Source organism: Talpa europaea, assembly GCF_964194135.1.
Source record: "Talpa europaea genome assembly, chromosome: 1".
NCBI lineage: Eukaryota > Metazoa > Chordata > Mammalia > Eulipotyphla > Talpidae > Talpa > Talpa europaea.
Genome location: NC_140073.1, coordinates 104303205 through 104322274, shown reverse-complemented (window position 1 = coordinate 104322274; position 19070 = coordinate 104303205). Strand labels below are relative to the sequence as shown.

Below are 19070 nucleotides of genomic sequence, written 5' to 3'. Positions count from 1 at the left end.
AGCGCCGCCTCCTGCCGCCCGAGCTCTGGGCGGCCGCTAGGACCCGCGGCGCCGCGACGACACCACCCTGGGGCGGGAAGCCGGGGCCCGCAGGTGGAAACGCACCCGGGAGGCGGGCGGGTCCAGGGCTGGGGTGGCTCGGGCGCGCTCTTGACGTGCAGACAGCCCGGCTCAGGCCTCGGGAGGCGCACGTCCCGCCCTGACCCGCCGGCCTCTCCCACTCCAGCAGTGACGCGCCGACTCGGAGCTGGAGCCCGCGCAGCGCCCCGTAGGGCGATGGACCGCAGAGCCCCGCGCGCGCAGGACGCCCCGGCGGCGCCCACGCCGCCCGCCGCCCCAGCAGGGTAAGCCGCGGGCGCCGCGCCGCGCCGCCGATCTCCCGGGACCCCGAGGGCAGCGAGGCCTCAACCCGTTTACCTGGCTGGAGACTCGCTGCCCTGCCTGCGGCCTGACTCATTGGCCGCCCCACACGCGGCAGAGGAGGTGGCTTCCTCCCGGCCTCCTCCGAGGCCGGCCGCGTTGGGGATTCTGGTCGTTTTTGACTATTTTCCTACTGGTGCTGCCCTCGATGGGTGAAGGGCCGGTGAATGCCACGAATTGGGTGAGAAATCGGGGCTAAAATTGCTAACAAAGAGCTCCTTGTTGGGACTCTGGAGGAGCGGTGGACGGTACCTGTAAGTGAGCTGCTGGGAGGGGAAAAAAGTTTCCGTGGCCAAGGACTGAGGCCCGGGCAGGTGGGCAGAGTCAAGGTGACTGTAAGGAAGGGGCTTTGGGCGAGCGGTGGAGAGCGAGAAGAGGGTGTGCCAGCTGTCAGCCCGCATGACAGTTCCGGGAGCGGGCGGTGCGCGCCTCTGATTGGGGGTGTGTGTGCCTGTGGCCAATTGCCGGTGCCAAAGCCAAGCGCAAAGCCAGAGTGCAAACAACGATACTTTTCTTTGTATCCTCAGGTGTTTGGGGAGAGATGGAGGGGGAAGGGGCTGTCAGAAGGTGAGTTAATATTAAATAAAATGTCTTCCTGCCAGATACGCTAACAATCATCATGCTAAGTATTTGAATAAATAGAACAGGTAGTTCTGCAAGAGATGAGGAGACACTGGAAATGACCTTCGCCTCAGTAACCAGTGAAGAGTTAATGGGTACTAGATGAGATTGTGAATGGGGACCCCCCTTCAGTAGTATGTGGTATAAAGTTTTCCTCCTCAGTTTCTTCTCTCGTGGTTAATCCGAACGCAGAAATGCCCTTAAGAGAATATGAACATTCAGAAGTTGAAATGTTAAAGGAAAAATGACTTTGTAACTAATGAATGAGAGTTGTATAGTTTTCCTGATATAAAAGTGGAGAAGTCATTTTTCCCTGGAACATGATAGGCGTTTCCTTACAAGCAAGTTACAGCATGTTTATTTCATCGGAGACCATGCGAACATTGGCAGTTGTCTGGAGGAAACATGGAAAAGTCTCAAAGCAACATGACTAATCTAAAAGATATTTAGTATAATGCTTAAGTAGAGGAAACATGTAGTGTATGAATTCTTTCATTTTGTTCCAATTAGCTATCTTCTTCCTTCTGCAAACAATCCCATTACTGTTGACTTCCGTTCCTATTCTTTTCCAGTTCTTTTCATGGGTTTAGATATTATTGTATACACTCTATATTCTCATATTAGGGTGTATGAATAAAGAAATACTTTGGTAGAAGGATATAGATCATAAGAACAACAACGTTCTCTTAAAGGAGGTGCAAAAGATTTCAGGGTATCACAAAGTAAGATAGAATCCAGTGGGTGGATTTGAAAATGGATTAGAGTAAGGTACCATTTTTAAAAATACACCATATGTGCAAAATATGCTTGCAGATGATCAGAAATAATAATTTTGAATAAAATACAAATGTGATCTCTTGATTCTGTGAAGAAAAGGAAAGAGCTTTCTAGTATTAAACACAACTATAGTAAGATACTATGGGTTTAACTCATGAAAATTTAAAGGTTAAATTGACAAGTTTGTGCTAAAAAAAGAAACTATGAAGCAGCTTTATCTAATTTCTCAAATATGAAAACATTTTTAAGGAACTTTATCCTCCCATTCCCAAATTTAAGGAGGAACATTGGAAATATTCTTTAACATCTTGTCTAAAATAACTATTCTAACATTTTATCTTATATTATTCTAATCAGAGAAATTATCAACAACTGAAAAGTGAAAACATATTACTCCCCTGCTTTGTCTTCTTTCACTTGTCAAATTGTATACTTTTGGTAAATCCCAAGTTCCTATTATATAATATTTGTTAACTATTCAGTATTGCTTTTGTTCTTTTTCTCAAAAAACCTGAACATCAATAAGGTTTTGATTGTGGAAAAAAATAAATCCTAGATGTGAGTATGTTGAAGGTGTCAGGGAACAATTTCTATAAATGTATTAAATAGGGTTGGGAAGTAAATTCCTTACTATAATACTAAATCAGGACTCATTCCAATGGCTTTTGAGGCCTAGTTTGGTCCTTATCCCTGAGCTTATCCTTTAAAGGGTTCCCCTATAATTTCCCAATGTTTATATTGTTTTAACAGGTCATTTTATTTTATTTTTTTAAATAAATTTTATTTTTATATTCCCCATACAATTGCAACCCCCTTATTTTGACCCCAATCCCTCCCCTCCCCGCCCCCCAGCCCCCATAGAGTGTCTCTGGTTCATAGTTGTTTGTTGATTTTGATTTTCACTTTCTTATGGTTATTCATTTTCCTGGTCCCTTATTTAAGTTTTCTAGATTCCTGCTATGAGTGAGACCATCCGGTATTTTTCTTTTTCATTCTGGCTTATTTCGCTGAGCATGATCCCTTCCAGCGCCATCCATGTTGCTGCAAATTGCATGTGTTTATCTTTTTTGAATGCTGAGTAATATTCCATGGTGTATATGTACCACATCTTCTTGATCCAGTCATCTATTTTTGGGCATTTGGGCTGTTTCCAAAGTTTAGCTATTGTAAACAGTGCTGCTATAAACATAGGGGTGCAGGTGCTCTTTGGAATTGATGTTTCTGTGTCCTTTGGGTAAATACCTAGGAGTGGAATTGCTGGATCATATGGAAGCTCTATGTTTAGTAGGTCCAGAAATCTCCACACAGCTCTCCATAGTGGTTGGACCAGTTTGCACTGCCACCAACAGTGCAGGAGAGTTCCTTTTTCTCCACATCCTCGCCAACATTTGTTGTTGCTAGCTTTTTTAATATGTGCCATTCTCACTGGTGTAAGATGGTATCTCATGGCGGTTTTGATTTGCATTTCCCTGATTACAAGTGATGTTGAACATTTTTTCATATGCCTTAACAGCTCATTTTAAAGAAATGTAGTACAACTCCATATTTTACAAATGAGAATCTGAAACCTGGAGACTTGGAGAGTTTGCTGGAGTCCAGAACAAATTTTGTGGCAAAACCTGAAGGAAAACCTAGGAGTTTAGTTGCTTAGTTTATGGCAGTAATTGCTTTGAATCTGTTCCTGACCACAGTATGACATAATCTACATTTTAGTAAGTTACTTAGGTATAGTTATTAATTCAGTAGAGCATTGAATTATTTCAGGTAAAATGAAGTTGGAATCCTTGTGTGAATTTGCATATCCTGGAAATGACTGATCATTTAGGAAAAGTAATTGTTCGCTCCTTGGCCACTTAATTTTTCTTTGAAGCATTCCAAATAGCAATTATAATGTTACAAGGCATAATTTGTTTAAAATGTTTTCAGAGACATCACACATTTATCTCACTTTTAGCATTGTACAATATTGTGGATGTTGTAATAGGTGGCATTTTTTTAAAGTTTCAGGGGAGACAGCAGTAAGGCTCAGAAGTTGAGACTTCCCTATGGTCATGATGTAATTTATGACCTCAACAAAAGTTGAGGCTGCCTTAGGACCAAAGTCCCTGCCCTCAAGGGGTGTAATCTAGTGATCATCTTGAGTGTCTTTGAACTGTGCCTCCAGTGCACTACCTTAATCTCTTACCTTTCTAGATGATATCCCTTAATAGCACATAAAAGTATTCATTTTATGTTAGGTGTTCTATAGCTTAAGGGCTTGTATTTTGGCTTTTGAAATGAGGCTGAGTTTGGATGTCAAAAGACATTGACAGTCTCAATAGTTTCTGTTTTCCTTTTAGGTTAAAGTTTCAGTAAAACTATCAAATACATGTTATGTATTGTAATATGTATTCATTTATACATATATTCATTTCTAATACATTGATATATATGTCATATGTAAGTATCCACATATACATGTATTGCTAAATAGCATGTATATATTTTAACAAAACATGTACTCATTGACTGGTTTAATTTTCATAGTGGCCTAGATGAGAATTATAATTAAGTATATCAGTTCATATTTATTTCTTGTTTCCTAAAAAATGGAAATACCAGATGGTTTGTGTTTTATTGAAGAGAACAACACAATTGGAGACACTGATTGGAAAATTGGAAGACCATTTTGAAGGGTATCCTCTGCAAATTTTCTATCTTGGTGCTTATTAAAGTAACATGAATCACATAGAAGCAGCAATGCGTGATGGACTGACGTCAAGTTGGGTACTTATCTTGAAGTACTAGTGCTTTTTTTTTTTTTTTTTTTGACATGTGGAGACAGATATGCTTTTTTTTTTTTTCTCTTTGAAATTTGAATGTCATAAGTGTACTTGACCTTGCTTTCAAAGACCTTAGTATTTTGATTCTGAAACAACTTTCAGGCACAGACAGGAGAAAAAATCCTACCTCTTTGTAATTTTGCTTTGGAGCTTTGTTGCTTTGGAGTTAATTGAAGATGTAGTAAAAATTAAGGGATAATTTAGCAACTGTTCTCTTAGCTTTATTTGGGTGTGCTATTGGTTCCAAAGTTTTACTGACTCTATCAACTGAGTACTTGTTAGTTAACATTTTTTGGATACTAAGAAGTTGACTGCTTTAGATAAGGTTTCAATATGAGAATCACCTAGAGAATCTTTAAAAATAATACTCTTGCTCTCACACTCCTACATATTATGATTTTAATATGACCTTGGCCATGGAGAGTTTTAAAATTCTCATAGATGTTATTAATATGCAACCAGAGTTGAGAACCATTGATTAAGTAGGTATGGACATCTAAGGTGAAGTCATAAATGGAATAGAGGCTGCTATTAATCAGTTTTAGGAAACTGAAAATCCTAGTGTTAGCTTTATTTTACCTTCGTAGAGTCCGTTTATGTGCTTTACAGTGTTAATTTTTTTTTTTTTTTTTGCCATGCCATTTTACATTTGTGGAAACTGTGGCTCAGACAGCTTAATTAACATGAGCAAGGCCATGCAATTGAAAGAGGTAAAAGAATAATAGAAACAAAGTCTGAACCCCAAACCAGTGTTATTCATCTCTAGGCCTGTGATTATCCAGGATGTGTGCTGCCATGGATTATACTGAATGACTAAAGAGCATTCAGAGTGACTTTTGTAGCTGTACTGTCATTCTTTTTAAAGTCATGTTCATATTATACTTTAAAAAACTCCTGCAAATTCTAATGCATATGAAAATCCAATGCCTACCACTTGAAAGGAACTTAAATACTTTGTTTATGTCTTCAAAATCATATTTAACCCTTCCATCTGTTTGGGCTGATTTAATTCATGGAAAAATGACAGCTTTCTTTTGTCATGTTATATGTACTTATTTTTGCTATTAGGCAGCATTAAAATGTATAGTATAATTTCAGAAGTGGGATTTTTTAACTCCCAAATAAGAAAAATGAAACTGCTTAAGACAATGCTAGCCTGCTTATTCGGAGTCTAATTTTCTCTCAGTGTGTTACCAGATAATTGAATAACATTATGAACTTACCTTATTATTGAAATGCCAGGTGTATTTATGTAATAATAAATGCCAAGCTTCATGTTATTGTGACAACGGCTTTCATTTAATTAGTCAAAACTTGTGAGTCCTTATTTTATGTAAGCCATGCTTTTCTAGGCACTGGGAGATTGGGTCCTGATCTTTAAGAGTTTTACTAAAGAAAATTGCTGTTCAGGAAAAAACAAAGGAAGAAGTTATTGTGGAAATGTTTCTTTGATGCTAGCTTTCAATCATTATGTTTCTGCTTAGAATTAAGATCCAATAGCCTAATTCACTTAGAACTAAAGATACAATATGATCCAGCAAACTATATACAGAAGGTTGAAATGGGCCCTCCATTTCTTTTGTTTTTCCTTTTCTCCAATTTTTTTATTGTGGTAAAATATATGTAATGAAATTTATCAGCTTTTCCATTTTAAAGTATACAATGGAGTGATATTAAGTACATTCATGTTGCTGTAAACCGTCATCTCCATTCATCTCCAGAATACTTTTCACTTTTCTGAACTCTTTATTCCCATTTGAGAATAACTCCCCATTCTCCTCCCCCTAACCCTTGACACCCATCATTCCATTTGCTATCTGTATGATTCTGATCCCTGCAGGTACCCTATCTACATAGATTCTATCTTTTTTGTGATTGGTATGTTTTGCTTAGCACAATGTCTACAAGGTTAATCCATATTGTATTATATCAGAGTTTACTTTTTAAAAGGTGAAAAATATTCCATTGTGTGTATAATATCACATTTTGCTCCTTTATTCACTCATTGGCAGATACTTGCATTATTTCCATAGTGTAGCTACTGTGAATGATGCCATTAAGAACATACATGCCATTAAGAACATATATCTCTTTGATATCTTACTTTCAGTTGGTTTGTGACCAGAAGTCAGAAGCAGATTCCTTGATTATATGGTCATAATATTTCTAATTTTCAGAGGCTAGCCATACCATTTCCACATTGCCAACAGTACACAGGGGTTCTGACTTCTTCACATACTCACCAACTCTTGTTATTTTCTGTTGCTTTCATAATGATCATCCTAATGAGTATGAGGTCATATCATTGTAGTTTTACTTTACATTTCCCAACTCACTAGTCTTGTTGAACATCATTTTATGTGCTTATTGGCTATTTGTGTGTGTGTGTGTATATATATATATATAAATATATATATATTTAAAGATTTATTTATATATACAAGAGCTGGAGGGTAGGCCAGAGGTATGGAAGGGTGAGATGATTCACCAGAAACAGAGTGAGGAGCAAAATAGGCAGATCTACTGAGATACACTGCTAAGGGGAGTGGCAGATGAGATAGGAGAGGTCTGCTGCACTATGTAGGTCAGCTCCCTGGCTGGGGATCGAACTTGTGCTGTAGTGGCTGTGGATTGCTTCATAGTGCTGAGACTTAATCTTTTTTTGCTAAGTGTCTATTATAGTTCTCTGCCCATTTTTCAAATAGATTGTTTGCTTTTTTTATTGTTGCGTATTAGGAATTTGCTATGTATTCTGGATGTTAATCTTTTCTGTCTGTTTTATAAAGATTTTATTGACACACAGCCATACCCACACACTTAAATATTGTCTATTGCTTTCATATTATAGTTGAATAGTCCAGACAGAAACCATATGGTCTGCAAATCTAAAAATATTTCCCTCTTTCCAGACACAGAAAATGTTTGTTGAACCCCTTACTTAACTTATTGAATCAAAAAATGAAGAAGTGATTAGTTCTAAATTTGTTTGGGGGATTTCTAAATATTGTACTTAAATGTAAATTGGAACAAAATGATTTATATAATCTGTTTGCATAAAGTAAGATATATCTATGGTCAGCAGAGATTTTGCAGAATGGTGAATAGTGTTTTTTTTTTTTTTTTGAAGATTTTTGCTTGCCCCTAGGCAAGCCTTGTGAATTTTAACATTCATAAACAACTGGGATATATATTAAAGAGAAGTTCTAAACTTCTGTGCATTTCAGTTATGAAAAAATGACTAATGTATATTTAACACATTACAAGTAAATGTGTGGAATAAGAGCTGAATCAAAGGTGGATAGAGTCCTATCTAGTTTTTTTAATCTATATCTGTTTTATAAGTTAACGTTATGATTGTCTCAAACTCATAGAAAACTTCCTCGATCAGAATTAACAGTAAAAATGTTATACCTTGGTGGATATGATTTTTGAAAATAGCCAAAGTGCTTCAGAGCTAAGCCCCTGAAATGAGGTTAAATAAGAACTTGAGTTATAATAGTTTGGGTCCAGAATGTAATTGAATCTATAAAGTGATGATTCTGATTTTCTTGTATGATGTATAAGTTGGCTTTAAATAGGATTGAAGCTAAAAGCATCAAATTTTATAAGTTCCAGCAAGTCATTTTGTTGTTGTTAAAGATATTTCATATACTTAAGCTTTTAGTGTTTTATCATTAGTATGATAGTTGTAAGACTTTTTTTTATGACTTTGCTAAAATTTTTCCCCATCTGTTACAATAAAAACAAACTAAAAGTATGGGAGAAAAAAGTTTCCCATGACTATTTTTAAAGGGCCAAATGTCTTCAGTGTTTGCATACAAACTTCATATCTGAGGAATGAATCCCTTGGAAAAAGCTTTCACATACTGACTAGTCTTTAGAAGATGCTGGAATTAACTGAGATTATCTTACCTTTTTGTAGTTTAAATTCACAGTGCTATTTATAAGTTTAAATAAGTTAAAACTATTAACTGTAGACAAAAAAAGCTGTTGAGTCAAATTGTGGAGTCATTTGACAAAGTGTTTTAATTGGGATGTTCATCTCAGTATTAATATGGTAAAGAACGCAAAGGCAAGAGAAACAGTTGAAGCTTAACTCATAGAGGGCTGAAAACTGGTACAGTATAAAATCTTTGATACATTTTAAATAGTTATAAATCTTTACAAAGATCAGAATTTCCAAGTTTCATAGACAATACATTAACATATTTGAGTTCTGAATTGATGTGGTGCCCTGTGTTGGAAAGTTCTCTTGATTATATCTGTGCTTTTTTACATTATATTGTTCAGGCATATAGCTCCTAGGGAGCCTTTAGGAATTTCGTGATGAGAAAGCATAGTATACTACAAATATTGGTCAACTTCTTTAACTGCTTAATCTCCTAGAAAAAAAAAATGTATCCCCGTGAAGTCTTTCTGGTCTGTAGTTGTGAGGTCAAGAGAATGGAGGTCTTGTTTGAGTGGAGAGAATTACCTCTAAAATCTCTCACTTTAATTTCTTCTATATTCCTTTTCCCTCCTTTTGAAAACGTCAATTAAAATTAGATCTCTGGAGTTAATGTGAACTATTATTTTTTTTAAAGTTTGTGTTAATAGAACAGAGGTTTTCTTTTGTGATTGTCTCAAACTCGTAGAAAACTTCCTTGATCAGAATTGAGTAAAAATGTTATACCTTGGTGGATATGATTTTTGAAAATATCCAAAGTGGTTCAGAGCTAAGCCCCTGAAATGAGGTTAAATAAGAACTTGAGTTATAATAGTTTGGGTCCAGAATGTAATTGAATCTATAAAATGATGATTCTGATTTTCTTGTATGATGTATAAGTTGGCTTTAAATAGGGTTGAAGGCTAAAAGCATCAGAATATGCCCTCGTAGGTGGTAGTATAATTGGAAAAGGTGCATGTTTGCCAGTGTAATTTGCTTAGGGGTTTAACATCAAGTAATAAGTATGCATTTTGGTGTATTTGTTAAAATTAAATACACTGTTTCACTTCATAGCTTAACATTACAGCTTTTGTACTTCACCAAAAGATATTTGTAAGAAAGTAAGAGTTCCCTCATAACCATGGAAATACAAATCAAAACCACAGTGAGCTACTACCTTACACCGGTAAGAATGGCACATATCAAAAAAACTAGCAACAACAAATGTTGGCGAGGATGTGGTGAAAAAGGAACTCTCCTACACTGCTGGTGGAAATGCAAACCACTATGGAAAACTGTGTGGAGGTTCCTCAGACTACTACAAATGGAGCTACCATATAACCCAGCAATTTCACTCTTAGGTATGTTTATTGCAGCACTATTTATAATAGGTAAAACTTGGAAACAACCCAAATGTTCCAAAACAGATGACTGGATCAAGAAGATGTGGTATAAATACACAATGGAATACTATTCAGCAACCAAAAAGATAAACTAATGCTATTTGCAGCAACATGGATGGAGCTAGAAGGAATTTTGCTCGGTGAAGTAAGTCAGAAGCAAAAAGAAAAATATCAGATGGTTTCACTTCTAAGAGGAATATAGGGGAACCAAATAAGGCATCAGGGAAAAAATAATAACAATGAAAAACAAGGCACAACAAACCAAAAATAAACCAGAGACATTCTGCAGGGGACGGGGAGGGAGAGGCATCAGAACAAGGGAGGGAAGAGCACAGGGAACTATGGTGGTGGTGCACAGGTGAATTCATGGTGGAAATTCTATGGGTACTACACCTGAGAGAAGAAAGTAAATGTTAAAAAATGAATAATGATGTAAAAAAATTTATATATATATAAAATGCTCAAAGCTAGGTGGGACTTTTATTACCTGGAGGATTTTTGTGCTCCAAACCTCCACACATCCTATTGCATGCACATGTGCTATTATTTCTGGAGAAATGAAAGTGAGGAAGTATTAGATGAGCCCAAAGGGAATAGTGGTGACAGGAGCCAGAGTTTTAACAGCTGCTACTGTCATGTATCAGTTCAGATGTACTGGAAAAACAGGAAATTGAGTTCCTCAATCTGAAAATGACTACTGTGCTGCCATTCCCAGGCCTAATGGTTATACTGCAATTTTTTAGACCAATTGGATCAACAGTTGTGAAGATAGTTATGAGTCATTGAATTTATTTTCTCCTTTGTGCTCAGTGGATGCGAGTTATATAAAAAGTGGAAATTCCAGAGAGAGGCACAGCCCTTTGTTCCTTTCTTTCTTGTTCCCTTACATCTGGTAGGCAAGTATCACTGCTTAAATAGAACTTGTTAAGAGAGAGGGCCACAGCCTCAAAGATAGCATTTGTATTTTATGGTCTGAGGCAGTGTCCATTATTCTCAGGTATTAAAAACCTCTGAGCAGTGTCCTACAATAATGGGAGTGGTTTCTTCCAATCTTTTGCTCTTGTGTAAGATGTGTTATTCCCCATTCACAGAGAGCCACTGGTTTAACTTAATGCAAAAAATCATTTTTGCTGTGCTTCAGGAGAGCAAAGCTGAGAGTGGAAGAGTAAAGTAGTGCCAGGTGAAAAAAACTAATTTTTAAATTTAACATTGTGATACTATGCTACCTGTCTCTACCTTCAGTTTTCTTTCCCTAACATAGGGTTTTACTGTGATAATTTTTCACCTGTGAACTCTGTACCCCCCAGGAAAGTTAGGTATGACTCCATTTGAATGAAAAACAGTCAATACTAGTGATCTGAAAAGGGAGATACACTGATTTCCCCCTAACAATACAATGGGGGCAAAGTTTGTATTTAGAACACATTCTGAACTGTAATTTACTTCAGTTTATCATACATAATTTTTGAAATATGATGTGGTTTGAAATGAGAAATATTTAAGAATATTTCATATTGTCTGTGATCCCACAGACTTGTAGAAATATGTAAAAAATTCACTCTGAGATGATAAGAAAACATAATCCTGACCTTTGTTCTAGTCACCTTGTGATTCTTATATGTTCACTAACTTAGTTCCATGGTTACAGGTCCTATAGCCTTAAGCCTTAAATTTATTTATGTATATTTTTAGTTTTTGAATCAAATCAGGATTTAATATACATATTTGGGGTACAGCACTTTTGGACTTTAATTTCTTTGTGAGTCATAGTTATTTAGGACACTAAGCAGATTATACAAACTGACTTTGCAATTCTGAAAGTCATCTGAAGGGATTAAGTGAATATTTGCTATAATTTTTAGTAACCCAAATTCATTTTTTTTTCATTCTCTGGTATTAAGTACATCAAAAATTGAAGGTGACAGTAATACCTTTGAATATTATGAATTTGGGGCCATGCACAGTTTCCTTGTATCACTGTCAAACCTAGGCAAAGTAGAGATCAATTTTCGAGAAACCCACAAATATTTTGGATGGTTTGAACACAAAAGTACCTCTAGAGACCACTGATACTAACAGAACATACAAAATGATGTGGTATTTAGGAGGCAGTACAGTAACAGCTATTTAATTTCATTTTTGGTATCTTTTACCACCTATCCCTCTTCACAAGGCATTTCATAAGATTTCCTATAAGGTTTTTTTTAATTCTCATACTTAACTCTTTTGTTTTAATAGTTAAAGGATATCAAACTTAGTCCAGGCCTTTGTTTTTATGGCGATCATTCATTTGGGTGCATGATTTGCCTGATAAGTGAAGAACCAGCCTCATTCAGGGCCTAGGCTGTCTTGAATCGCTTTGCACACATTATTTCTGAGTGATACTTACCAGTGCAGCCCTTTGTCAGATATTAGTAGGGGAGTGGAAGGAGTGTGAAAGAGAAAAGGAGAGGAACACTTAGGAGTTGGAAATAAAGACCTTTTTATTCCTTAATCTTAGAGAACCAGTTTGAATTGGACATTGCTAATGAAAACAATTTTCATTGATAGATGGATTTAAAGCTCTAAAATTGGCTCTGTTGAAGCAGAAATATATGTATTTTTAAAATAAAATAGGGAAATTTGGGAGAAATGGTATTATATCATACATATGTTATTTGATCTTTCATTTTATTATTTACAAACACTAAGTATATTTCAATTGCGTAAATAATATTCATTTACTCCCTTTCTATAAGACCATTGTGATCTGCTTGTATTTTTCCACTACTGCTTTGTGGAAAAAAATAAATTTCATGCATTAAAAAAGAGAATTTTCCTGATTTTTTTTCCTTCTCTGGTTAGCCATCTAGATGCCTACTATGATAAATGGAAATATAAAAATAATTAAATTTTTATTTGAAGAAAGGAACAAGAAAATGGGCAAGATATATTCAGTGAATGGAAATGTGAAAGCCAGAACAGTCTCTGATGCTGGAAGAGAAAGTGACTGTGCTAAGTGCCATGTCCTGTTATACTAGACTAGCATTTAATCTATTCTGTTCAGTTTATAGCTTTGATACTGTTAGTTTATACTGTTAGCTTATCTTAGGTTATTAGAAGTATTTTCTGTCAAAGACCCTAACTCTTCCAAAGTACCAGAAATGCTTTCTTGGGTAGAGATCCCAGCCAAAATTAAGCTGATAGTTATGTCAATGACAATAATTCTTTACAGTGGTATGTATAGGTCAAATAATGTATTCATTAAATTTTTTGGTTGGTTTAAAACATTGTATTCATTACATTTTTTTGTTGGTTTAAAACATTGTATTGATGTCAAGTATATAGCATTGTAATTTAAACATCTGTATATGATACATTATAATTGCTTCTAAAACTTTAGTTTCCATCTGCTGGTACACTCTTGATCCCCTTTATCCACCCAGATTCCTCTTTCACCTCTGGAGATAACCTTTTTTTTTTTTAATTTACTTTTTTTTTTTAAAGATTTATTTATTTATTTATACAAGTACTGGGTACAGTCAAAAGTGCGGGAGGGTGAGAGGATTCACCAGAGCCAGAGTTGGGGAACAGAACAGGCAGACTGACAAAATACACTGCTAAGGGGAGCAGCAGGTGGCAGGAGAGGTCTGTGCACCATGTGGGACCCTCGCTGGTGGCCAGGGATTGAACCAGTGCTGCAGAGGCTGTGGGGCAACTTCTCAACCCAGCGCTCAACCTCTGCACCACCAGGGGAGGCCCGATCACCATTTTGTTTTTATCATTTTTTCTACTATGCAATGTATTCATATGGCACAAAATTCAAAAGAGAAAAAATGACAAAACAGTGAGAAATCTCCCCTCCCTCCAAATCCTTGGTGCCTTTCATCCAAGTTTTCCCCCCAGCAGCACACACTGTTATTAGTTATGTGAATCCTAGGAGGATGCTCTATACCACTGTAGTCTAATCACAATATAATGCAAGCCACAAATGTAATTTAAATACTTTAGAAACTACCTTATAAAAATTAAATGGTATATTACATGTTGCAATGGCTCAGTTGATTCTAGTTCTACAAAATAATGAAGTTATCTTTAACAGAAAAATATTTCACACTGAGTCAGATTGAAACTTTAATTACAAGTGGGTGTGTAGGCTACTGCTTGCTTTTTAAATACACAATTAGTGCTATGATATACCTTGCTTTTCACTTGACAATGTAACTTGATATTTATTCCATTTCATTATATAAAGTGCTCTATTTCTCCCTCCTGATTATATATTATGCTTTTTTTAATTTTTAATTTTTTAAAGATTTATTTATTTATTTATACAAGCACTGGGTACAGTCAGAAGCACAGGAGGGTGAGAGAATTCACCAAAGTCAGAGCAGAGAGCAGAGCAGGCAGACTGACGAAGTACACTGCTGAGGGGAGCAGCGAGCGAGGCAGGAGAGGGCTGCGCGCCATATGGGACCCTCACCTGGTGGCCGGGGATTGAACCTGCACTGCAGAGGCTGCGGGCAGCTTTGCAACCCAGCGCTCAAACGCTGCACCACCAGGGAGGCCCTATATTATGCTTTTGTATGGATAAAACATAATTTGTATAGCCAGTCTCCTATTGACAGACACTTGGATCTATTTCTATCCTCCCCATACCCCTGCCAATTTCTATTAATAAGTAATCATTTTACCATTATTTATAGTTTTCTGTAGCTATGCTAATGTGCTATCCTGATACACTTGATGAAATTAACTAGAATATGAGACACTATAAAAAGTGGAGGCTATATTCTGTTCTTGAGTACTATCTTGCTGCATACTGTTAGGTTTAATTTAATTTCCTACACCTACTAGTCTCAAAATGATTAGTTATTGGACAGGTATTATTTGAATTTGTGTGAACTGTTTTGGGGATGGAAAACAGGCAAACTACTTGTCTGCTGGAATAATAGAAATTCAGTTATGCAAAATATTGAACTAAGTACTTAGCACTCATTTTTGGAGCCATTAACCAATGACTTTTTCCTTAGCTGCCATCAAATGCTGTACCAATGAAAGGGCTGTTGTAAATCTCTTCACTCTATTTTGAAATTCCATTCTTGATTTGAGATTCTCTTTTAGCGTTATTCCCTGCAGTAGTATTTAAGAAGAAAAAGCATTTCATTAGCAGTATTTGTGAAAATTCTGAGTAATGTCATTTTCATCTCAAACTCAGAGAAAATAAAAAAAAGACCAAAAACTGGCTACCATGAAAAGAATTGTTTAATAGGTCATAAGTGCTGTAATACTATTTACAGCCTAAATATTCCTATTGAATAATTATAGAAAAGTAACATTATATTTATAGAATGTTATAGGCATTGGGAATGTAACAATTGGCAATTAATTGTATGATTGACTAATGCATAAGAATTCTGCTCATTTGTGTCAACACCCTGAATTCTAATTTATTAAGAGCTTTGCTGTTTTGATTTAGTTCTTTTATAATCAGTATCACAATAATGACCAAAGAATAAGACCAAATAATAAAAGGATATTTTCTTCTAGCTCATTAAAGAAGAGTTTGATAGGGCCTCCCTGGTGGCGCAAGGGGTTAGGACACAACCTATGAAGCTGTCCACAGCCGCTTCAGCAAGAGTTCGATCCCCGGCCAGGGGGATACCCAGATGGCGCAGCAGACCTCTCGTGGTGCGCTTGCTGCTCCCCTCAGCAGTGTATTTCAGTCAATCTACCTGTTCTGTTCCCTACTCTGTCTCTGGTGAGTCCTCTTGCCCCTCACACCTCTGGGTTGTACCCCAGTTCTTGTATGTTTAATGAATAAATCTTTAAAAAAAAAGGAGTTTGATAATTTTGAGGTGTCATGAGTGGAAGAAATTAAAATGTTGAATAGGTAGTTAGGAAAGAAAAATCAGTCTGAATATTCCTTCTCCCCAGTGTTTTTAGAAGTTAGGCACAAAATTGCAGCTATTATACAAGAGATGTTTCTCCATTCTTGGCAACAAATTTTCATTTTACATTGTCATGAAACAAGATGAGATTCTAACTCAGAAATAATCAGCAAAAAAAAAATGCCTTTAAAAATGATCTTGTAATGTATGGGCAGGTGAAACAGCTTTGCATAAAGCATTTTAAGTCTGCTTAATACTCTTCACCAACTCTGCAGCATATCTTCAGTTGTCGGATGTGGTGAATACCTTCAGTTGTCGGATGTGATGAGCCAGTACATTTGGCTCTCTGGCATTTAATGGCATTGGTTTTGGTTTCACATAAAAATTGGCCTGGCCGAAAGTCAGATTAGAACTCAGTAGGCAGCTCTTGTGGGGTGGACTTGAAGACATAATATAGGGAACTGAATCTCTGCTCTGCCACCTGCTGGGTTTGTCACTTTCCCTTATTGGCTCCATTTTTCCTTTCTTCTGGAAGATAAGTGTGCAAATAACACCAGCCTAGACCAGGTGTCCAGCTAATTTTTGTTAGATTTTAAACGTTTCCTACTTTGTTGGAAAAACAGTATTAAAATGCTAATATGTTATATTAATTGGAAACCAAGGTGTGAGGAGACACACCCAATTCTAATTTTTCTTCTCCCAGGTAGTGAAAGATGTAATTGGCTTTCTTCATAAATCTGTTATGAAAGTCCCAGTGCCAGATGTAGGCAAGTTGTTCTTGGAGTGCTGAATATAAAGTGGGTACTAATCTTAATGAAAAATCACATTCCCTTTTAGAGGAGAAAAATGCCCCCTCTGAGATGGGGAATATGCTACCAAGGTTATTGTTTCCTCTCTTTCCTTGGAGGCATTTTGCCTTACCTTTTAATATTTCACTTTTCTCCTATGGAAGATGAGAGTAACTGTGTTTCTTTGGTTTTATTTTTAGAACTGATATAGTGACAAAAAAATTTCACTTGTATTTCATACACAAGAACATCACTGTTCAAAAGAAAACAGAAATTTGAGAAACCATTCTAACCCTAGACCAATTTTTTACACATAAATTAAAATAATTTTGTATGTATCATTAAAATCAGATTTTATGCTTCCTGTAAACAAGAAATTGAAGTGCTATATTTTTCTACAAATGCTGTAGAATTGTAAATCTTAAAACTTAATTTTAGCTACTGATTGGAGGAAGAAATACTTGTATAACAAGCCATATGTGTGCCTGGCCTGTGTTTGCACTTTTTTTTTTTTTAACCTTTCACCTATGTTAAACATTCAGACTATTCCCAGTGAAATCATTAACCATGAAATAGTATGAGTTTTAGATTTGAGTGAATGTGATTTCAGACCCGAAAGACTACAAAGTCTATAGCACTGAAGAAACCAGCCTCAGGGTCTGCTGCACAGCTAGAAACTGGGAAAGCCATTGAAAGTTTCACAGAAATCTGTGTGGGATGGCCTGTGACTTGCTATCAGAGAGAGACATGGCAAAGAGAGACAAAGAGACATTCTTGGGGGGAGGGGCGGAGGCGGGGACAATAGGAGTAGCCAGCTGTTAGAATGAGCTGGGAAGTTGGGTGTTGGTGAGATGACCTAGATGGTGTGGAGGCACACATTTCTTCAAATGCAGCCGGTTTGATCCCCTGCTCAGGTTTACTCTCCCCTGCAGCACTGGGGAAGCCTGGACCTGGGAAGTTCTGTTTATTAGTGTTTGCTGTGATTGTGGAGGGTAAGAGAACTGGGCCTTTTCAAGCTTCTTTGCAGGGTGAAGAACTGGGCCTGTAGACAATACACATTTTGACAGAGAGTTGCAAAGTTGGATTAGTTGGGGGAAATTCAGTTTAAAGCTACTTTATACATAATACATTGTAACGATAAGAACAAGAAATCTTCCTGATGAAATCAAGAGTTCATTGATTTTTTAAAAATTTTTTTATTTTTCATTCCACATACTTATTGAAAGCTAACTGTGTGACAGGCACTGATTGGGCTTGGCACTGATGGCTTATTGTATTGCAAATATTACTATACAGTACATGGAAATTGTATTCATGGAATAAAATCACTTTGATTGGAATGAAAACATGATTCAATCTTATTAAAAATACACCTCTTTGAACAACCTCCAAGGCAGTGTAAACAATACTCTCTCTGTTTTAAAAATAAGTAAAGTCCAAATCTCTGAAATGCCAATTACTATGAAGTTTCAAATTTTTTTTTTTTTTTTGCCTTGGTTAACACTATGTTTAGTTCCTCTGATGTCTTAATGAACTTTTCAACTTAATGAACAAATGCTTATGGAATTATAGAAGTTGTAAACTTATTTCTGCCTTCTCCAAACACCATCATCAAACATCTCTTTGAGATTAATTCTTCTCACAGGACGCTAGGGAGTTGTGAGCACTGACTTGGCCAGAACTGAGTGTCAAAACTGCCTTTCTCAGCCTAAGATTATTAATTTCAAGGCTGGAAAATGCTACCTTCACAAGAGCCATGAATTGCAAGGACCAATGAGGTGCCAAAGGGAAAATTCCAAAAGAGAATATCCAGCAACCCAGGAGGCCTAAGGATCATTGCTATGGTAGCAGGAGGTGGCTGGCTCTGGCCTTGTCCTTCTGTATCTGGGCTCCTAGGCCCCACTCAGCAGGCACAGGGGCAGAGCTCCAGTTTGACAGCAGGCAGCAGTGGAGGTCATTCTTCATCTGACTAGACTCCAGCAGTTACCTTTGTTGCCTTTGACTTATTTATGTGAAGTGAAAGTCAAGAAGCTCTGTGACTAGTAGAAGGGACACAAGCTTAACATTTCAGGGATACCTAGCGTTGGATCCCCACTCATCCACTGAACAGTCAGGAAACTTTGGATTAATCTCTCATCTCTTTGCATTTGATTTGTTCCTTTTTTTCCCCTTTTTTAAATCTGAAAATGAAGATACCTCTCTTACATTCTTATGCTTGGGGTTAAATTGGAATTATTTATATGTAAAACAGTGAAATATTGACAAAGTATTAACACTCATTAACAATAATTTTCATTTGACAGCTAAATTGTTAGAGTTTTTTTTTTTGTTTTTTTTTTTAAAGATTTATTTATTTATTTATACAAGCACTGGGTACAGTCAGAAGCATGGGAGGGTGAGAGAATTCACCAGAGCCAGAGCGGGGAGCAGAGCAGGCAGAAGGA

At 36.8% G+C, this 19070-nt stretch overlaps 1 protein-coding gene across 1 annotated transcript in view; it reads left to right on the top strand.

The window, feature by feature from the left end:
* Window positions 1–276: 276 nt before the first annotated feature.
* Window positions 277–19070, top strand: part of COBLL1 (cordon-bleu WH2 repeat protein like 1) — a gene marked incomplete at both ends in the record, with an annotated part of 133096 nt that continues 114302 nt past the window's right edge. Inside the window, 1 exon segment of the mRNA XM_084242165.1 lies at window positions 277–344. Coding sequence (XP_084098291.1) covers window positions 277–344 — 68 coding nt within the window.